This window comes from Euleptes europaea, chromosome 15 (genome assembly GCF_029931775.1).
Source record: "Euleptes europaea isolate rEulEur1 chromosome 15, rEulEur1.hap1, whole genome shotgun sequence".
Lineage (NCBI taxonomy): Eukaryota > Metazoa > Chordata > Lepidosauria > Squamata > Sphaerodactylidae > Euleptes > Euleptes europaea.
In genome coordinates, this window is record NC_079326.1 from 38,207,866 (window position 1) to 38,228,230 (window position 20,365).

Consider the following 20,365-nt stretch of genomic DNA (forward strand, 5'->3'; position numbering starts at 1 on the left):
TTTTTGGGTATACTAATATATATTTGTGTGTGTGGATCTTCCATCTTTTCCAGTGCAGTACTCAAGGACTAAGCTGCCTCTGTTGAAATGAAAAAGGATGTAGTTTAATGCCTGAAATCAGAGTTCTTGTACGTGCAAAATACCGCTGGATTGTTTGGCATGACTCCATTCGAGTCAGTCATGAAAACTCACATTTATTTAAATACTCAATTTTCATTTGACTTAGGTTTTAATGTATTTTCACCGACTAAAGAAATGGATGTTTGATTCCTGATTCTATTTTTAGTTTCTTTATGTTTTTCTTCGTTTTGAAGTTAAGACTAAATAAATAAATTATTTCTTGCAAGGAGGAATGATCCATGAATTACAAATTTTCTGTTCACTTGGTGATTCTAGACATCAGAAATGCTTTAAAATAGTACCTATTCAAGTATTTTGTTGCAGCCTTTCTACCCAAGTAGGGTCCCCAAAGTTGTGTCTGTATGCATGCGTGCAAAATGGAGAAATTTAGGCCCTGCCAAAAAGAGTCCTTAACTCCCGAGGTTCTGCAAAGGTAGCACAGAAGGAAGTGCTTCTGTGTGTGTTCCTGTAGATTTCCATCTAATGCTTAAAGGAGTGGTTCTCAAATGGGACCCAACAGAGGATCACTGATCTCTTGCAGGAGGCTCATGAGACAAAGAGAGAAGAGGTGGAATGGGGAAAGCCGGGAGGTGGTCTGGGAGGCTTGATGGCAAACTTGGGTTTGCCACTGAGTAATGCATGAAATGGCTATGAAGTACTCAACAATACTATGTATTTATAAATACCGCAAAATGAAAAAGAAAATATAATCTTGTCTGGTGTGAACTGAGGTGAGATTCTTGAGTTTTACATTGATAAGAGGGAAAGTAACCCGGAGTTCACTTTGCAAGCGGGTTCCAAAAAGTAGAGCAAATTTAGAAGTTGGTTCCTACTTCAGGCAGTTTGAGAGCCTGTGGCTTAGAAAATTAGATGCTCCTCTCACCGTGGCCTGTATTCAACCAAGATCGGTGGAAAGCATGCAGAGTTTTCCCACTTGCCTCTCTGTTTCTGCAGCCTTTTTCAACGACAGCAATGAGCTTTCTGAGAGTTGGAAGGGACTGAAAGAGCAGGGAGGAAACCAGGCAAATCATGTTCTGTGACACTTCATTGATTATAAGCTAATAATATATGTTGTATTTGGCTATAGCTACAATGCAAATATGTACTGTGCTGGTTTTAAAAGGCTGTATGTATCCACAGAATATCTCATATGAAGCAGCCTAGTTTGTTATTCATGTCAGTTCGTCATTGTGTTCTCTGAGCAGTCCCATGTGGGAACTACGCTTGCGCAGCAGCCAGACACGGATTCCTATTGGAAAGCTTCTTAAGTTAGCTCCCAGCGTCAGGGAGTGCTCCCCCCTCCCCTCACTGCGGGCCTGGAGCCTAATGGCTCTTCCTACCCAATTGGGCACATGACAAGGGGGCGGAGGGGTGCACTCCTCCCTCAGTTCTCCTCCTGCTGCCGCGGAGAGGAGAGAAGCAGCCATAGAAATGCAGACGATGGACTGCACCCTGCAGATGTGTTTGGCAGAAGGTAGTGCTTTCCCCTTGAGCAAAGAGCCGTCAGCCCTCATAGCCTCTTGTGTTGAGAGAAGGCTTTTTGCACCGGGAGAAAGGGCTGCTGTCAGTGGACGCACCCACGAGATCCGGCACGAGGTCTGCAGGAGGTCCTTTCTCTACAACCCGTCCTGGGAAAAGATTCTAGGAGTTGATGTGTCTTCCTATCATTACACTTCCTGGTTTCTCCACAGTAAGGCGGTATTCAGCCTTCCTGTTGTTGAGACAGATGTTACAGAGTGCCCTTCAACTGGGCTGTTGGCCCCTTCCCTCCTTTATCGTCAGAACCTGTTTAGATTTAAGAAATAGCGCATGTACCTGATCCCCAGAGATGCTGTGATAATGCTTCAGTCAACTTCTGTTGGTGTGAAGGTTCCATCTCCCCCCCCCCCCCGATATTGCACATCATTATCTGCTTTACCAGTTGATTGAGATATATCAAGACAATCCCATACCCATTTTTCTGCACAGTGCATTGGACCTTAAGGAAGTTTCAAGAGGACAGCTAGTAACCTTTTTGAACTTTGAGCATTCACTGCATTGTGACCGAGCCCGTGAAGCTATGTAGAGGAACACTGACCTCCCCCCCCCCAAGTTGATGAATAACTTCTTATTTTGACCTTTATAAAAATATTAGAAATTTAAGTCAGTTGGAAAATACATGCAGTTTTCAGACTTGTTGCTTAGTCATGTGAGTTTGCTCTTTTTCTTAAATAAGCGATTCCAGGACTGTATTGCAGCATCACAGGATTATTGGTCTCATAAAGCCTGTGTAGTCCGACCCGCTGAAGAGGAGCAGAACGTGTTGTACTGCAATGACCCTGACCAATGTGACAGAGGGACAGCTCTGAAATAACTTTAAGAGGAGTGTCAATTTTGTGTAGTAGCACCCCAAGATTATATCATAAAGCACATTGAATTATTACTAGTATAAGCCAGGTTCCAAAGATTTATGTACGCATGCATCAGGGACTTGTGCTAACCCCGTGAGATTTTAAACATTCAAACAGCTTGCTATTGATTCTCCTGGCAGTTCAGGGTAAGTTCCAAGTTTCTGGAGATCAGTAGGGAGGTACTTTTACCTTTTATAAGCCCCCCCCCCACACACACGTTTTTTGTATTTACTTATTTATTTAAACATATGAATGCTGCCTTTCTGCCTAATTAGACCTGTCAAGGTGGCGAACAATTAAAAAGTTGTTAAAATCAACTTTTAAAAACAATACACCTATACATTCAGCAATTAAAAACAAACATTAAAATCAGCTTTGAAATATATATATATATATATATTTCAAAGCTGATTTTAATGTTTGTTTTTAATTATATCTATATCGATATCGATATATCTATATATATAAAATCAGCGATTAAGCAGTAGACACCTTGTGAGGTAGGTGGGGCAGAGAGAGTTCTGAGAGAACTGTGACTGGCCCAAGGTCACACAGCAGGCTTCATGTGGAGGAGTGGGGAATCGAACCCGGTTCTCCAGATTAGAGTCTGCAGCTCTTAACCCCTACACCAGAGTACAAATAATGGCATCTTACAGAACTCTGACTGACAGCAGACTTTTGCTTTTAAAGGGAAGAAAATCCTGCAAGAGATTACATTCTTCAGTGGCTAATGGATTGAAAATGAGGACCAGATGGTTTAGCATGATACCTGTGAACTCATTCCAAATTCAAAGTGTACAATTCTAGTTCTCTTACAGATGAAAATTAGTCTGTGAAAGCTTATACCATAAAAATTTGTTAGTCTTTAACAAGATTGTTGCTGAGGGGGGACAAGAAAGTTGGTCTATTTCCTAGATAGGTGTGAGAGTATCACACAGTTGGGCTAACCCTTGTATTGTGCTAACAGCAGGTGTGAAAGTTAATTTTTTACTGGGGCAGGCTGTATTGGCCACTCTCTTACTGATACTTCATACCACGTTGTACTTGCTTACTTTCACCCTTGGCTAAGAGAGAAGAGGGAATTGCTCCCTCAGGAGAAGGAGGAGGTCTGTAAAGGGCTTGGAACTGTGTCGTAGTCGGGGTAGGGATATATTTGTGGAGAGAAAATAGCCCCAAAGGTCAGGCATCTACTTTCTAAGGAGTGTCACAGATATGACCAAAAATATAGGGGAACAGTTGCTGGACTTGACCAAAAGAAAGCATAGAACATGCCTGTGTGCACAGAAACAGCTAGCCTGAAGCGCTATGTCTAGATTAAAATTATTTAAAAACTTTAAAAGAGCACAATGGCATTTCCTGAGGTTGATGTCTCTAACCACATGCCAGACACGTTATGGCCTATTTGGCCTTCATCATTGGTCAATTAAAACCCATGTAACACCTGCACACACTTACAGAAATATATACATATACGAACAGTTTAAATCAAACCAGGCATGTATATAGGTTGTATACTATATTACCAATTACTCAAACATCTGGTAAGATTTACTCTAGTTGTAATACTGGTTTACATATGTCTTCCTTATACGATGTGTGCAGTTATCAACCTAGTAAAGCAATAGCATTTCCAATAAATTATCAATAGAATAACCTTGGAGACGGATGAGAACCAACAGACTAGTATTATGATTATGTGGCCTACTGTAGATTAGAAGCCATCTAACCCATTATCAATACATATAATTTGTTAAGGCTCAGGTGCAGGAGCGTCTAAGAATGGTACGAATGTCCAGCTTCTCAGAAGTGGAGATAAGGTTCACAAAATCACACAAGGTTGGAAGAGACCACAAGGGCCATCCAGTCCAACCCCCTGTCATGCAGGATCCCAAAATCAAAGCGCTCCCAACAGATGGCCATCCAGCCTCTGCTTAAAGACCTTCAAAGACAAGGACTCCACCCCACCCCCCGAGGCAGGGCATTCCACTTCGAACCGCCCTCACTGTCAGAAAGTTCTTCCTAATGTTTAGGTGGAATCGCTTTTCTCTTAGTTTAAATCCATTACTCCGTGTTCTAGTCTCTGAAGCAACAGAGAACAAGCTAGTTCCCTCATTAACATGGCATCCAGATATTTAAACATGGCTATCATGTCACCCCTTAACCTTCTCTTCTCCAGACTAAACAAACCCAACTCCTTAAGTCTCTCCTCATAGGGCATAGATTCCAGACCTTTGACCATTCTGGTCGCTCTCCTCTGGACCCCCTCCAACTTGTCAACAACCTTCTTAAATTGTGGAGCCCAAAACTGGACACAGTATTCCAAGTGAGGTCTGACCAATGCAGAATACAGTGGTAGTATTACTTCCCTTGATCTAGTCACAATACTTTTTTTGATGCAGCCCAGAATTGCATTAGCCTTCTTAGCCACCATATCACACTGTTGACTCATATTCAGTTTGTGGTCCACTAAGACTCCCAGATCTCTTTCACATGTACTGTTGTCAAGCCGACTATCCCCCATCCTGTACCTGTTCCTTAAGTTGTTTCTGCCTAGGTGAAGTACCTTACACTTCTCCCTAACAGGTTCAAAGATGGGAGTGTTGGTTGAGGGCCAAAAGATACTCATATGTACGAGAAACTTGTAATCCCTATTCTTAAACAGACTTCGTTAAGATAAATAGTAGCAAAAATGAACTATAAGTTTTAATATATATTAAGAAGGCATTTTAAGTGTAGATAACCTTGCATGGTGTTTGCAGTTATAAATAGGGGAAGTTGAGTTTATTGAGGGCTTCTTCTCAGAAGGGGCTCCTTGCCTGTGACTGACTTATCTTTGGACTCATGTAATTGCTATCCTTTAATTATCATCTGTGTAACAATGATGGATGGTATAATGTTTTGTTGATTTAGGCAATGTTAAGAAATTAATGCTTAATAAAAGGTACACTTTATTATTATTTTTTATTTTTTCGCTGTTAAGTCACAGTTGACTTATGGCGACCAAGTAGGGTTTTCAAGGCAAGAGACGTTCAGAGGTGGTTTGCCATTGCCTGCCTCCACATCACGCCCCTGGTATTCCTTGGAGGTCTCCCATCCAAATAATTGCCAGGGTCGAGGCTGAGAGTGTGTGACTGGCCCAAGGTCACCCAGCAAGCTTTCATGGCCTGAGTGGGGATTCGAACCTGGGTTTCCCAGATCCTAGTCCGATGCCTTAACAACTACTTCACGCTGGCTCTCACTTGTGTACTATACCCAGAATAAACCAAAAACATTTCTGAGGTGTTCCTCTGGCTAGGAGTTAAATGATATGATATAGGATAGCTAAGTAGACTTTAAGTGTGTGCCTGTATATGAATCAGGCCTGACCAGGGCCATCGAGAACAGGAGCAGTGCGCTTGACTTGGAAATGGCAGGAACCCTTTGTCTGTTTTGAATTTGTAGCTTTTTGCTGATAATCTTTGGGAGAAGAGGGCAGGATCTTGCAGCAGAGAACTTGTGTCTTTGCTGTGGAGACTGAATGTCTTTGGAGAGGCGTGCTGTGCTGTTGTAGAAGGTGGAGACGCTTTTCAGTGGTCACCACCTGCATGACCTTGGTAGGAGAGCTTTAATATTCGTTGCACTGAGTTCATATTGTTCATTTTGAGCTGCCTTGAAACATCTTTTTTGCAGGATTTCTGCTTCTCCTTCTTCCATCAGAAATAGGGAAATGTTTTTCTGAAAAGCAAAGGTTTTTTGCTATCTGGCAAAGTATTGAAAAGATTTCCTGATCAAGCGCATCTCTTGGCTAAAGTAAGAGTTGGGAGTTTTACTTGAGTTTTGAGTAGCAAATGAGGAAAATTAAAAGGCTTGTGGAAATAAACCATGGTCTCTTTAATATTCCCTTGGCAAACGAACATGTGATCAGTGTTTCCTATTCTATCCACTGATACTACATTCGGGCCTCAGCTACTTTGCTGGTAGGTTTTTAGAAGTTCAGCGAGCACTGCAAATCGCCTGAAGAGTGGAAAATTCCCTTGTCACACAGATGCCCTTATCAGCAGCAACCAGATGGAGCTCAGAGCAGGAACATTATCAATGTTAAATTGCTTTTTTTTCCTGGAGTAGGGAGGATTAAAGCGTTTTTTCAAAAATTGGTGACACAAGCAGCAAACTTAAGGATATTAACATTTTAAAATATTAGTATTTTAGTAATGTGTGAATATATTTTAGCAAACATTGCATATGGGAAAACCTTGCCTTCTAGTTGATGCAGCTGGAATCCTTGCATAATGTTTCACTTAGAGTGAACTGTTTCTGTTTTCTCTGCATTTTTTTTCTTAGCTGGGCTCTAATGCCACAATCCAGAAAGATGTACTATTAAGACAGCGCACCTAGGACCTGTTCAGTGTAGCACTTCAGAGTCTTGCGCAGTCTTTCCCTCTCATTGTTGACTGTAAAATGACAAATCAATGTGTAATCACACTGGTTTGTATTTTAGCTACCCGTAATTCTCGGGCACAGTTGAGTATCTTCTGGGCCTACTGCATTGTTCCTAGAACTATGGGTAGTTTAAAATGAGATGCTGTGAAGATTACCACATCAAATGAATGTGGTGCATGGAATATTTCTCCTTATGGGAGGATCGCGTGTGCACAAGAGTCATAGGGGTTTGAGAGCTCTGCTTGGAAAGTAATGCCTGAACTGGCCCCGATTTGTGCTTTCGACTTTTTGTTTGTCTTTTCTTTGGGGTTTTATTTCCCTTCTCGCTCACTCTTATTTTTCAGCTAGATTCGAGTCCAGTAGCATTCTTAGGAATGAACAAGGTTGTCAGGTATATGACAGGGGGAGCTTTGACTCTCAGTAGCTTATACCCCCAAAATCTTGTTGGTCTCTGAGGTGCTACTGGACTCTAGTTATTCTCCTGCAGACCAACACAGCTACCTGCTGAAACTATCTAACATTGCAGCAAGCTTAGTCTGTTCCATTGGCCATCCATGTTCAAAACACTTTTTAGTCACCTTACAAAGCAAGGCATAGGGTTTAAGCTCCACTTAATTTGATATAGTGTTACTTTTGTGTAGGGATCTATGTAAAGAGAGCCAGCGTAGTGTGGTTGTTAAGAGTGGTGGTTTGGAGCGGTGGACCTGGAGAACCAGGTTTGATTCCCCTCTCCTCCACATGAGCGGCGGAGGCTAATCTGGTGAACTGGATTTGTTTCCTCACTTCTACACATGAAGACTAGCTTGGGCTAGTCACGTTCTTTCAGCCCCACCTACCTCGCAGGGTGTCTGTTATGGGGAGGGGAAGGGAAGGTGATTGCAAACTGGTTTGATTCTTCCTTAACTGGTAGAGAAAGTCGGCATATAAAAGCCAACTCTTTTTCTTCTAAATTGCATTCGAAGATTTATTTATTTATTTGCTTACTTCATTTATACCCTTCCTTTCTCCTCAGTGGGGACCCAAAGCAGCTTACGTTATTCTCCCCTGCTCCATATCATCATAGTATTGTATCCTGTGAGGTAGGTTAGACCGAGATTGTGTGACTGGCCCAAGGTCACCCAGTGAACTTCTGTGGAAGAGTGGGGGTTTGAACTTGGATTTTTTCAGGTCCTAGTCCAATGCACTGCAACCACTACGCCATGCCGGCTAAGAAGTACTTGCATTCATAGACAATACTTACATATGGTGTCATTTGAAAACATGTGTCAAAGATGCAGCATGGCCAACCAAGGCTTATAAGGTCAGTTTATTTCTTTTTTATAGTAATTTTAATTACAGAATTTTCCCTTTCTTTTTAAAAACAGGACAAATTTGGAACTTGAACTGGTGCATCAGGGAGGCAATCTCTGTCAAGGAGGTGCAAGTACCGCTGGAAAGAGATCATGTTTACGTATGTATATTGAGTTTCAATGTGATTTTTGAACCATTTTAATATGGCTTCCTAAAAAGTTTAAAATATTTTGAGGAGCTCTTTCTGGTTTTCTTCCCCCACTGTGAATCTGTCTAATCCCCTTTTAAAGTTGTATGTGGTTGTGGTCATCAGTATGTCTACTGGCAGCGGCTTCCACAGTTCAGTTACTCATTGAGTGAAACAGCACTTCCTTTTTCCATCCTGAATGTATTTTCCATCAACTTTATTGGGTGTCCTGAGTTCTAGTAGTATTGGAGAGGGAATAGAAGTCCCCTGTACCCACTTTTTCTATCCTGTGCATCATTTTATAAACCGTTGCCCCCCCAACTTTGTTATCTTGTGCTAAATCAAGAAGCCCCAGACTATTTATCCTTTCTTTGAGTCTAACCATCTTGGTTGCCCTCTTCTGTAAACTTTTTAAGATATGGCAACCAGAACTGTATACAGTATTGCAAATGCCATAGATTCTAATATGGGCCATTTTATTTCAAGTCCCAATGTCCTTGATGGGAGAAAAAACCCTACAAGGATACTGTATCTGTTAATAAAGCTAAATACATAAATTTGGCCTTGACATTTTAAAGAAATGCACCGTGACATCATTCAAGTCCAGTGGCACTTTAAAAACCAACTAAATTTTCTTGGGTATAAGCTTTCATGAGTCAAAGCTCACTTTGTCAGATACAAAGACTGTAAGATAATGTAGTTTATCTTTCTAATATGTAAACTGTGATGCAGTTTAATGAAAACTGGCTAAACATCTCAGCCTGCCGTGAGAACTTACAGCACCATCCTAAGCAGAGTTAAACCCTTTTAAGCTAATTGACTTCAGTAAACTTAGAAGGGTAAAACTGCATAGGATAGACCCAAAGATTACTTTTTTCCACTGGTCACCGCAGATTTAAATTCCATCAGTAAATATATGAAGTAAGGAGTTTTCGCTGGTTTTGTAGTTTCTGACACTGAATCGTTGTTTTCATTATCCCATATTATCACAATTCTTAAATAAGATCAGCTTTAGTGACGTTATCTGTACAGGCTCATCAGTTTCGTACTGGAGCTCTCTCAGAACTCTTCAGTGTATGCCATCTGGACTCGATGACTTGTTAATTTGCAGTTTGTCAGCTAGCCCTGGAACATTATCTCTTGTCTGCTCTATTTGGCTTAGTTTTTCTGATGCCTCTGCCTCAGGAAACTTGTTTCAGACCTGAGTATCTGTCAGGCATCTTCCACTGTGGAAGGCAGGTGCATAGAATTCATTCCATTTCTCTGCAATGTCCTTATAATCTTTCATGCTTTTACATGGCCTAGCTGGCTTCTTGCTTCTGAAGCATTTCAAGGAATGTTTTATTCTTTCTCTCTAATGATTTTAGCCTTGATGATTTTAGCATGCAGTTATTTTTTTCCCTTTTCCTTTCCTTATGCGTGATTGATATTTATTTTGTGGCATCCATGTTCCTCCTTTATTTTCTTCAGTTGCACAAGTCTTTGACCTGATATAAACTTCATGCTGGCAAGGTGAAAGGACTCCCTTGCGCGACCATGCATGAATCCAGTGTCTCGTTTAAACTGGACTGCTACCTGTGCGCAGCAGCTAGATACACATAACACATGTGAGGCCTTTAGCCTAGGTTGGTGTTGTGCTGGCGTGCTAACTAAGCACAGGTAGATGCTTTGCAGAGGCAGCAAAGTGCTGAGCCTATGCCAAATCACAAGGATCACATTTAAAGTAGGCCTTGCATTTCGTTGAAAGGAAGCTTTCTTGCCTTTTATGGCTTCCTTAACTCTGCTCATTAACCATTCTGGCATCCTCTTGAAATAGTTTTGTACCTTTCCTAATCTCCAGTATACATTTTACCTGGCCTTCTTTTATTATGGTTGTAAATAATCTTCAAGCATCCTGAGGAGATTAGACTGTCACAACCCTCCCTTTCAGCTTCCATTTATCCAATAGTGTTAGTTGCTTGTTAAAAAAGACACAAAAAACTTAAATGTGACCATGTTTGACTTCCTTGGCAATTCCACTTATATATACTTGTAGCACTATGATCACGATGCTGATATAGTTCAACTTTGCTTAACATATCTCACCACTGAACGCACTGTACAGGCAGTTGCCGATCCTACTCATTTGCAGAGTGGCACCTTCAGAAAGTTTGGCTCAAAAAGTGAAGCTGTTGTGCGGGAACACAGCAAGAAATGCTGTCCTTCAGATATGTGGGTCTGTTAAGGGCTTTGCAGGTGATAGCCAGTACCTTGAATTAAACCCAGTAAACAACTGAGAGAGCCAGTATGGTATAGTGATTAAGAGCGATGGACTCTAATCTGGAGAACTAAGTTTGATTCCCCACTTCACGACATGAAGCCTGCTGGGTGACCCTGGGCCAGACACAGTTCTCTTAGAACTCTCTCAGCCCACACAGAGGCAGACAATGGCAAAACCGCCTCCAAACGTCTCTTGCCTTGAAAACCCTACAGGGTCACCATAAGTCAGCTGTGACTTGACTGCACTTTCCACCACCACCACAACTGATCTGTTCCCAAAGGAGTGACTGCAGAATAGGTATGATAGGCATGCTGCACGTAGTTCCCAATGGTAACTGAGCTGTAGCATTCTGTGCCAACTGGAGTTTCAGAGTTGACTTTAAAGGCAGGATCCACATGGCCAGATGTGCTGGATCCATGTGGCCAAGTGTGCTGAGTCAAGCTAGGGAGCCCTCTCCTGGAAGAAAATGGAAGAAAGCATTTTCATGGCTGCATTAACTTGCTTCTCTAGTAATAGTGCTGGCCCTGGTGTAACCCCTGGGCTCCTGAGTCAGTGAGTGACAGCTGGACCCCATCAAATATGGGAAGCACAGTGCCCTTCAAGACTTCAGCCTTCCCAACAAGCATCATAAAATAAAATAAAACTGCTGATATCATACTGCCCTTGTACAAATCTATGGTGAGACCACACTTGGCATACTGTGTACAGTATTCCACACTTAAAAAAGGATATTACAGAACTTGAGAAGGTGCAGAAAAGAGCAACCAAAATGATTAGGGGACTAGAGCAACTGTACTATGGGGAGTGGTTAAGATGCTTAGGGCTGTTTAGCTTGGAAAGAAGGCGGCTGAGGGGAGACATGATAGAGGTCTATAAAATTATGCATGGTTTGGAGAGAGTGGACAGGGAGAAGTTTTTCTCCCTCTCCCATAATACTAGAACACGGGGTCATCTGCTAAAGCTGGAGGGTGAGAGATTCAAAACAGATAAAAGGAAGTATTTTTTCGGCCCCTTATTCGACCTGAAGCCAGCCGAGGCAGCCAACCCCCCCCCCCCAATTTGGACTGGCGAGGCATGGCCCGGCCCGACCAAGTGACATTTATGTCCTCTCCGGCCCTCTTAACAATTGAGTTCGACACCCCTGCTCTACGGGGTCATCGTAAGTCAGCTGCGACTTGATGGCAAAAGGGGGGGAAAAAGGCTATTCTGCATATCCTGTCCCCAAGCACAGTTTCTGTTTCAGGTGTATCTCAGTGAAAAACCCTTGCAGACCTTTATTCCCGTAGATCTGTCAGTCATTCCCTTGAATTTTGGGTAATGAGATGTCTCTCTTTGTGATTAAGTGCACCGTTCTGCGTTAGCCTTGTAACAATTGTAAAGTTTGTCGATTAGATATGGAATATGGTGTCCCAGGTGAGCTGTTACAGCATCGAGTGTCACTGGAGAAATGGCAGCAAATAGGTCAAGTGCTGTTTTAGTAGATTGCACTGAGGGGGCAGCTGTGTGCTCGGAAGCAAAATTAGGAATGATTAATGTAACTGCTCACGCCGGCGGCTGATACAGTGTGGCAAGAACAGTGAACAAAATCAGCTATTCAAATAGTTCTTTTTTAAGGTTTAAAATGTTAGTAGTGTCACATCCGACTTACAGCAACTTATGGTAGGGTTTTCAAGGCAAGAGACCAACAGAGGTGGCTTGCCATTGCCTGCCTCTGCATAGCAACTCTGGACTTCCTTGGTGGTCTCCCATCCAAGTACTAACCAGGACTAACCCTGCTTAGCTTCTGAGAACTGATGAGATCAGGCTAGCCCGTGCCATTCCAGTGCTTAAAAGTTTGGATGTGTACCAAATTGTATTTTATACACGGTATACAGCACACAAATCCGTGGGTTATAGATCAACTCAAGCCTAAACTGACCCTAGAAGCTAAAATGACTAAACTGAGGCTATTGTATTTTGGTAACATTATGAGAAGACAAGAGTCACTGGAAAAGACAGTCATGCTAGGAAAAGTTGAGGGCAGCAGGAAAAGAGGAAGACCCAACAAGAGATGGATTGACTCAATAAAGGAAGCCACGGCCCTCAATTTGCAAGATCTGAGCAAGGCTGTCAAAGATAGGATATTTTGGAGGACTTTGATTCATAGGGTCGCCATGAGTCGGAAGCGACTTGACGGCTGAAGGGAAGGCACCCCGAAAGTGCATTGGGAAAGCACTCACGGTGGTTTGAGGGAAGACTCATACAGTGTCTTGAGTTCCAGAGATCAATCTGAATTGCCCCAGTGATTTCTTAGTTTTATTAAGGAATATTACAATGGATAGCAAAGGTCAGTCAGTGATCACACAATGGAACCTAGGCAAGGCATACCACAATTAATGATTAATGAGATCAAGGCATAGAGAAGACAATGATACATTCTATCTTGAAGCCAGAATCCTTTGAGCAAACATTGGCTGTCTGTTACATAGAATGATGAGATTACCCGAAGCTAATCCCTTTAAGGTTACTGAGGTAAGGAGGTCACTATACAGTCAGTGAACTTTGGCCAGGAGCATTCCAGAGACCCAGAATTTGTTATGACCAATATTTCAATATGGCAAGAATCAGGGTTCTGTGGAACCAATATTAACATGGCGAGGGTGGAACCAATATTAACATGGTGAGGGTGTGCCCTGCTGCCAATAATTAATTAAGTTTCATTAATCTCTACAGACGGCACTTAACACACACATACAGCACACATGGTCCCAGTTGGACCCCATGATACTGTGGAATCTTCAGAAGATGTTCCACAGCATCTGAAAAGCCTAGAGAGGGAGACAACTGTGTGTGTGTGTGTGTAAAGTGCTGTCAAGTCGCAGCCGACTCATGGCGACCCCTTTTTGGGGTTTTCATGGGAAGAGACTAACAGAGGTGGTTTTCCAGTGCCTTCCTCTGCACAGCAACCGGTCTCCCATGCAAATACTAACCAGTGCTGACCCTGCTTAGCTTCTGAGATTTGATGAGATCAGGCTAGTCTGGGCCATCCAGGTCAGGGCAGACTAACTATAGCCGTCATTATTTGGATAAAATTCAGGACACGGCCACTGGGGCAGAAATTGCTTTTTGACTCTTGCACCTCTCCAAAGAACCTTCTTCATGGTGCTCATACAGAAAAGAGCATTTGCACACTTTTCAGGATTTCTTACCTGTGCTGAGCTTCCACAGCCATTTTCAAAAATGCAAAAAAATCCCTTCTGCTGTAGTCATGTATCTGTACAATTCTTCTGATGATTCCACAACAGCAGTTGGTACTATTCCTAACAGCCTATTCTTGGGATCCATTGCAAAGCTGACTTTTAAAATTATTTAAATTTCTGTGTGGACATATCTCCAAAAATTTTTAATCTTCTTACAAGACGACTAAGTATGAAAAAATGTCCCTTCAGTCTCCTTGCACTTCCAACAATGTCCGCTAGAATCCTTATTCATCATCTGAATATCTTTCGGCATTATGTGGCAGTGAAAAAACATTGTATACCAGTTTTCCCTAAGGGCTTGGCTTGCTGTGAATTTAATCGCTTTTGTCCATAACATCTCCCACTGTTGCATCAAAATCTCCTCTCCAAAATTCTGCATCCATCTCACCATATAAGGTTTGACTTGCTTAGACTCGGTATCATATTTAAGTAAAAGTTTATAGATTCTGCTTAGGAGATAATCTTTGTGTTTCATAATAATGCTTTCAAAGTCTGTCATTTCTCTCATTTCCCCCACTGACAAACAGTCTTTTCTTATTCTTGAGACTAGTTGACAGTATGTGAGCCATTTTATGTTTTTGTTCTCCTCTTTAATCGTCTGCCACATTTTAATTTCTCCTTGTGCACTTATCATGTCCTGATATATTATTTAGGCATTAAATTTTCTTTCTGATCCATCATAGTATGCCTCTATTGAAGATATCAGTGGTGATGTTGAAGGACTAAGTCTCTTTTTATTTATTGCCCATATTCTCAGTTAGCTAGTCAGCTCATGAAATTGCAACAACCTGTTGCTAAAAAGGACCCCTTGGGGGTTCTGTGCTAGTCACAAGGCTGGCATTTGAAAGGACTGGTACCCATCCTTGGATGAAGGCCCCTGATGACTGCCTACATCTGGAGGAGCTTCTCCTCCGGGCAGCTGACTGATGAGATAGAGGTTGTCTGGCAGGATACTGCGGACGACCATATGACGCCAACCTCTGGTCCTTGTAGTAATGTCACCACAGTTGATGGTAGAACGCCCGATGCTTATAAGCAGTGGGGGTAGACAGAATGATGCCCGACGACTTGGCTGTTTGCTTGTTCTTCTTGACTTGCAACAAGAAATCATTGGTACTCTACGAGACCAGCATTGTGCCTCGAATGGCAAGTTGTTTTCTTGGTGCAAGGGCTCGCTCTGGCATCAAAAGGGACGTCAGCTTCCCTAAGCCTTTTTGGCCCGGGAGTGCCCCTTTTTGCAGGTGCCAAGTTACGCCTGCAAAAAGGCAGGCATAGCCCCATGGAACTCAATGGAGAGTTTCACGGGGTTTTCTCTAAAATTACATTTTCGGCTTGCTGTGTACGGCAGTAACCCTCTCAGGAGATGGTGCAGCTGCGCCGCCCACAGCCGCAGCAGAACACCCCCCTTAGGATTGCACAGTTATTGTATCCCCAGTTGTACTTCTGCTTCTGCAAGATCTTTTGCAAACCTGAATGCACTCGCTTTTGCATGAGATCTTCTGCAAAAAAAACCCCTGCACAATCCTAAAGAGAGTTACTCCAGCCTAAGCCCATTCATTTCAGTAGGCTTAGATTGGAGTAACTCTGCAAAGGATTGCGCTGTAAGCCTGTTTATGTTTCCACTTGCTCATTGCTAGTTCCAAGCCAGTGGCTGTAGTGTAGAAGGATGTAACTCTGCTTGAGATTGCGCTGCTAGTTACTTTGTAGGTAAGGCCAGCACTTTGCTCTAAATGTATGGGACTAGTGCCTCCATATCACCTATGAAAGTTCTTAACCCATCACTCCTTTCTCCTAACATTGTTAGCCAGCCATTAGCCTGGCCCACAAAATTTTTGTCTGCTTTGCTTTTTCTCATTCCTGATCTCCATGCCAGACAAAGCTTCACGTACTAACTATTTGTGTGTTGAGCAACTGTTAAAGGCATGAAATCGGTAAATAAAATTAGCAGCTCTATCAGTAGCATACTGCTGCAGATCATTGTGTGACTTTTTTATGTGTCGGATGTCGTTAAAGTCAAGAAAACCGAAGAGTTTTACCAAGTATTAATTAGATCCTGTTAGCCAGCTTTATTTGTAAAAGCCTAATTGTTCTTTATTACTGCAGTTTCTTTTAAAAGGCCATTTCAACCTTGAAGGCCCAGTTCTCACTTTTTTCCCTCTTCCTTTGCTGTTACGTTCCCATTAGGAGGCAATGTTAGTCTTTTTCTGTCCAGATATAGAAAAACACAATTATGTTGTTCTCCTGTAGAGAATAATTTTTTTTAATAACGTTTGTGGGAAATGTATTTTCTTTTAGACAAAAATAACTTCACCTTGGGCGAGTTAGGCTGTACGATTGTCAGATTCTGTTTTGGATAAAGTACATTCAGTACCAAAATAATATTAGTATGAGCAGGGTTGCTTTCTCTGGGCCTAGGAAATAAAACAGTTTCCTGATTTGTTAAGCTACCAGGGAAACAAAATAGTCTGTATGAGTGAACTCTTTCCCCTAAATCAAGTATCCTGTTTTGAGAGTGTACAAGCAACAAAAATTATTTGAAGACATAATTGAAATAAATTGTGATGGAGCAGTGCTTGGTGGATAGTATCCAGATTAAATATTATTAAGAAGAAGAAGAGTTGGTTTTTATATGCCAACTTTCTCTACCCTTAAGGCAGAATCAAACCGGCTTACAGTCACCTTCCCTTCCCCTCCCCGCAACAGATACCCTGTGAGGTAGGTGAGGCAATAGAATGTGACTAGCCCAAGGTCACCCAGCTGGCTTCATATGTAGGAGTGGGGAAACAAATCCAGTTCACCAGATTAGCCTCCGCCGCTCATGTGGAGGAGTGGGGAATCGAACCCAGTTCTCCAGATCAGACTCCATCGCTCCAAACCACTTCTCTTAACCACTACACCACACTGTCTGTAATTTTGTTCCTTATTTTTAACTGTGGGAGAGACATTCTTAATTAAAATCAAGCAAATTCTTAATTGACGTGAGTTCAGATATTCTCTTCATGTATCAAAAGTTTTGGTTTCTTTGATAGTTGCTTTGCTGCTCTAACTAGCACAAGCATAAAAGAGTTAATAGCATTTATCCCCAATAACCCTTACAATTACCACCCTAGTAAGAAGCAGTTGTTGGGTGCTTTCTACTAATGTATTCACAGGTGTGGTACAGCAAAATAACAGTCCTTTGGCAGGTACATATGTGGAAGTGCCACACAGACTTTGGATCATAAAGCTTGGATCCAGTGGAGCATTTCCACTTGCTGAACATGGCTTTCTTGACTCCCTCTTGCTCTTGCAGCCCAAAATACTCCCTGAAATTGGGCTGCTGTGGGAATGGGGGGATGCAAGAAATTTGTATTCTTTGGCCAAAATCCTTCCACTTGTGGAAACACTGTGGGATCCAAGCAAATGGTCTATATCCTGCTACTCAGTAAAGTTTAAAGCCTTCTTCCAGTCTAAGGAGTGTTCCTCCAACAAAAGGGGGTCTTCCTCTGGCGGAAGAGTCACTTCCACTGGAGGAAGGCTTCAGGCTTTGCTAAGACAAGTGGGGGCATACAGACCACCGTGTGAACCTACACTTACTCACCCATCCCACCTTCTGACCTGGATATAAGGGCTGATTATGGATCCTTCATTCTTATTTGTATCTGACAAAGTTAGCTTGCAACTCACAAAAGCTTAAATCCTGGAAAAAAATTTTGGTCTCTAATGTGGTACCCGACTCTAATTTTGTTCTGCCTTTATTCAGAAATCCTTCCGTGAGTTCATGTTTTCTGCTTTCGTAACAGGCAGGATGGCATTATTACAGTTACTTAAAAACTGGAGACCCGAAGGAGGAAGCAAATAATTTCATTGGAATTCAAACAAAAGAAATAAAACTTTTTTTCTGATAAGCTGCTAACTATTCTCTCAATAGAAGGCTGTCTGAAAATATTTCTCTGCTATCATCTCTTGCCAGTAGCAACAGAAACTGGTTTTGTCTTCCTTCACTGCATCTGATTCAGAAAACAGGTGACAGCAATCCGTTCCAATGTCATCTGTGCCTTTCAATTTTTTGACAAACCCCAGGAACTAATTACAGGCCTCCAGCTCTCCTAGAATCAGCTGACTTCAGCATGAGACTGCTTTGGCCTCCCCCAAGGGCTTGTGAATAATAGTCTATTTGTGGGAAATGAATTAATTCCTCCTGTGATTTATATTTAAATCGAGCAGTATGTTTTGATGATAACACATGTAGGGAAAAGAATACAGTTGAAGCGCAATAAATAACAAAAGTGTGGTAAATAATGGATCTGGATCTCAGGTTTTTTAAAAAACGAATTCATTCTTACATGGAAACATTGACAATAAACTCACAGTGAAGTAATACAAAAAATGATTGTAGCCGTTGTTTATGAGTCAAAACAAAGCCACCTTGAACCACCAGGAAAGGTAGGGTAGAATGTTTTAATAAACAATTAAAAATTTAAAAGGGTACTTGCTTTTTGAAGATAAATAATTTTTTCAAAATATGCAGGGTTTTTTTTACTGAATATTTAATTGCCAAGAGGCATGTGGGGTGACAGTAGGAGCCCCGTGGCGCAGAGTGGTACGCTGCAGTACTGCAGTTAAAAGCTCTGCTCACGACCTGAGTTCAGTCCCGATGGAAGTCGGTTTCAGGTAGCCGGCTCAAGGTTGATTCAGCCTTCCATCCTTCTGAGGTCGGTAAAATGAGTACCCAGCTTGCTGGGGGTAAAGTGTAGATGACTGGGAAGGCAATGGCCAACCACCCCATAAAAATAGTGTGCCTAGTAAACGTCGGGATGTGATGTCACCCCATGAGTCAGTGATGACTCGGTGCTTGCACAGGGGACTACCTTTACCTTTTATATGGCTTTTCTACCCTCTTTTCTCCCTGGTCCGGTATTCATGCAATCCACTATATTACATTACATTGGATCTTATGTGTGTGACAATAAGAGTTGGTCATCAGTCTGTGTGTGTGTGTGTGTGTGTAAAGTGCCGTCAAGTCACAGCTGGCTTATGGTGACCTCATATGGTTTTCAAGGCAAGAGATGAACAGAGGTGGTTTGCCATTGCCTGCCTCTGCACAGTGATTCTGGTACTCTTTGATTGTCTCCCTTCCAAGTGCTAACCAGGGCTGACCCTGCTTACCTTCCTAGATTTGACGAGATCGGGCTAGCCCGGGCTATCCAGGTCAAGGAGTCATCAGTTTAGAGAAGCATGATAATTTGCACCTGAAATATGCTCTTGGGAAGAAATGGGAAGTGCTTTAGTCTGTCTAATCAAATCGTTGACTCACCGGCTGTTTTCCTCCACTTCCCAATTCAGATCAGCTGTTTCATGTGTTGGCTATGCACATGCGACTCTACAGCATTGATTCTGCTTACAACCCATGGAAAAAGCTAACACAGCTGATGGAAGACAAGAATTTGCAGTAAGTACAGTTCTTTGGAAAGACATCTCTGTGAAGCCTTAGGGGTTTTAATCTTTCTGTGTTCCATGTTAAAGAACTGAATTTGATATGCACTATTGCATGTCTTCCCCTCTCAAAAACATTTGGTATCCAAATAACCTTCAAATGGTGCAGATCTGGGGCCCATTTAAAAATTTAAAAAAATAAAAACATATATTTATATTTAATAACTTTACGGTCTTCTGCTTCTTTTAAAATAATATCAGGGCACCTTATAATCTATCAAACATACAATCACAGATACAAAACAATGACTAAAATCAGTGCAAATATTGAGATCTACGCAATGACTTGCATCCCCCGGAAAAAATCTGTGGACAAAAGGATTTCAGTCCGTGGAGCATGATTTTCTCACACGCACCCCTGCTGCAGCCCAAAATGCACCATGAAGCTGCCTTATACTGAATCAGACCCTTGGTCCATCAAAGTCAGTATTGTCTACCCAGATGGGCAGTGGCTCTCCAGGGTCTCAGGCAGAGGTCTTTCACATCACCGACTTGCCCAGTCCCTTTAACTGGAGATGCCGGGGATTGAACCTGGGACCTTCTGCATGCCAAGCAGATGCTCTACAAACTGAGCCACAGCCCCTACCCTCAATGCTGATCTTTGGACATAGAACACCCAGGAACAGCTTAAGAGGGGGATTGGAAGCAGACCTCCCAGTCCCCTCTCGAGCTGTTCCTGGTCATCCTTTGCACATGAGGATATATTTGGCAGGATCCAAATATATTGCATAATTCTGGCTTAACAGGGCAATGGAGGTAAATTAGAACAAAAGTAGGAGATGGTATAAACAATCCAGGTTACAGCTAGATCCTGAGAGGTGCAGATGGAGACGAGATAAGTGGGCATTTTTCACAGGCAAAAGCCATATGGATTGTCTTAACTCTCGCTTGGCATCTATTCCTATACATGTGCGCGTTACGAGAAACATTTTGTATGTAAACAAAGTTGCCAGCTGAAAATTTTAACATTTCCAAGAGCCAGTAA

At 42.2% G+C, this 20,365-nt stretch overlaps 1 protein-coding gene across 1 annotated transcript in view; it reads left to right on the top strand.

Moving 5' to 3' along the window:
• The window catches only part of UBR3 (ubiquitin protein ligase E3 component n-recognin 3), a 113,598-nt gene that overhangs the window by 77,680 nt on the left and 15,553 nt on the right, over positions 1-20,365 (top strand). Inside the window, exons 30-31 of the mRNA XM_056861107.1 lie at positions 8,294-8,379; positions 19,231-19,336. Of these exons, the coding sequence (XP_056717085.1) occupies positions 8,294-8,379; positions 19,231-19,336 (192 nt within the window). The remainder of the gene's footprint in view (positions 1-8,293; positions 8,380-19,230; positions 19,337-20,365) is intronic.